Source organism: Telopea speciosissima, chromosome 4 (assembly GCF_018873765.1).
Source record: "Telopea speciosissima isolate NSW1024214 ecotype Mountain lineage chromosome 4, Tspe_v1, whole genome shotgun sequence".
NCBI lineage: Eukaryota > Viridiplantae > Streptophyta > Magnoliopsida > Proteales > Proteaceae > Telopea > Telopea speciosissima.
Window position 1 is genome coordinate 5,781,804 of NC_057919.1, and position 1,387 is coordinate 5,783,190.

At 37.6% G+C, this 1,387-nt stretch overlaps 1 protein-coding gene across 1 annotated transcript; it reads right to left on the minus strand.

The window, feature by feature from the left end:
* Window positions 1-204: 204 nt before the first annotated feature.
* On the minus strand, window positions 205-837 carry LOC122658212 (transcription factor MYB3R-3-like). The gene has a single exon (XM_043853126.1). The coding sequence runs from the start codon at window positions 835-837 to the stop codon at window positions 205-207; it is 633 nt and encodes a 210-aa protein (XP_043709061.1).
* Window positions 838-1,387: the final 550 nt, after the last annotated feature.

The following is a 1,387-nucleotide window of genomic DNA, read 5'->3' on the forward strand; positions in this document are numbered from 1 at the left end:
TGAAGATTATACCATCTGCTTCACCAATATGATGCCATGAAGATGCAAGATAATTCTTTTCTATTTCAAGGGTTCGTACAGAGCCTCTCAAGAAATATAGAAAAATTAAAGGACAAAAGACACTTGATTTACTGTAATTTCTTTGGTAAATAACCATTTACCTTTATTGATTATATGGAAGAAATCAGTTCCATTGACTCAAGTTCATTCATTCTGACTAAATGGGGAATTCTCAAATTCCAAATTAGGATGTTGGCCTTCAAAACTAGACCCGAAACCGTAATATGAAGGCGACGAGAGGAAGTACAACAATTCAGGGTCTTGAAATATGTCATAGTATTCCTTGTCATTTTTCTCCATGAAGCTGAAATCTTCTGGCTGAAGCAATGGAGGGGCATTCCAAACATTGTTCTCTTCGGATTCATTAGTTGGATGTATCTCATTGTTTTCTGTGCCGTTGTTGTTTTTCTCCTCATGAGGGGACTTTCCTTGTTCAAGCAATGCAGGATAGGCATTCAGAGCAGTATTTCCCTGGGTTTCTTTTGCATGTTTGATAATTTTCTTCATACATTCCTCTGTGACCTTACAACTACTCCTAATGTAGTCTTGTAACACAGTACTTGGATGCCAGTCATTTCCCTTCGAACTAGTCTTCTGATGACTCTGCCCTATTTGTAGGCTGCGTTTGACTGTGTACCAATGATTCTTAATAGAATTATCAGTTCTTCCTGGGATCTTTTTTGAGATTTCAACCCACCTGTTTCCGAATTCAGCATGTGCCATAACCAAGGCTGTTTCCTCTTCTTCGCTCCATGCTTCTTTCTGCAAGAAAACCATTTGATTCACATAAAGATTAGAACCCTTGATTGATCCTAGAACGTCATGCCATTAGAAGAACATGCAGTCACTATGAAATGGGGACAACCTTGATATTGGGGCCAAGATGATTATACCATCTCTCTCGACATTGTTTTCTTGTTCTACCCTTCATCATGTATGCTATATGACTCCATTGCTTCTCTCCATAAGAGTGTACCAGAGATGCCAACAATCTGTAGAGATGTATACATATAGCTAAATATTGAGTTGAAATAAAGATAAGAATGCTATGCATTGTTGTTATTTGTGTAGTGGATTTTTATGAATAATTTCAAATATTGTTTCTTGTAATCATGCTGTGCTTTGTATGCTTTTTTTGTTTGTCTACCCTACCCGCAGACCTTTTTGATTCCATAAAATCATTAATCATAAGAAATTGAAGAGGAGAGAGACAGAGAGAGAGAGAGAGAAAGATGGTGGTGGTGATAATTAACGATTCACCTATCCTCATCAGGGGTCCATAGCTTCTTGATCACTGATAACTTCTTTTGGAGTACTCCTGCAAGAC

Bases quoted from the DNA above. Each gene is read 5' to 3' on its own strand.
- LOC122658212 (XM_043853126.1), bottom strand. From the start codon at position 837: ATGGTTTTCTTGCAGAAAGAAGCATGGAGCGAAGAAGAGGAAACAGCC.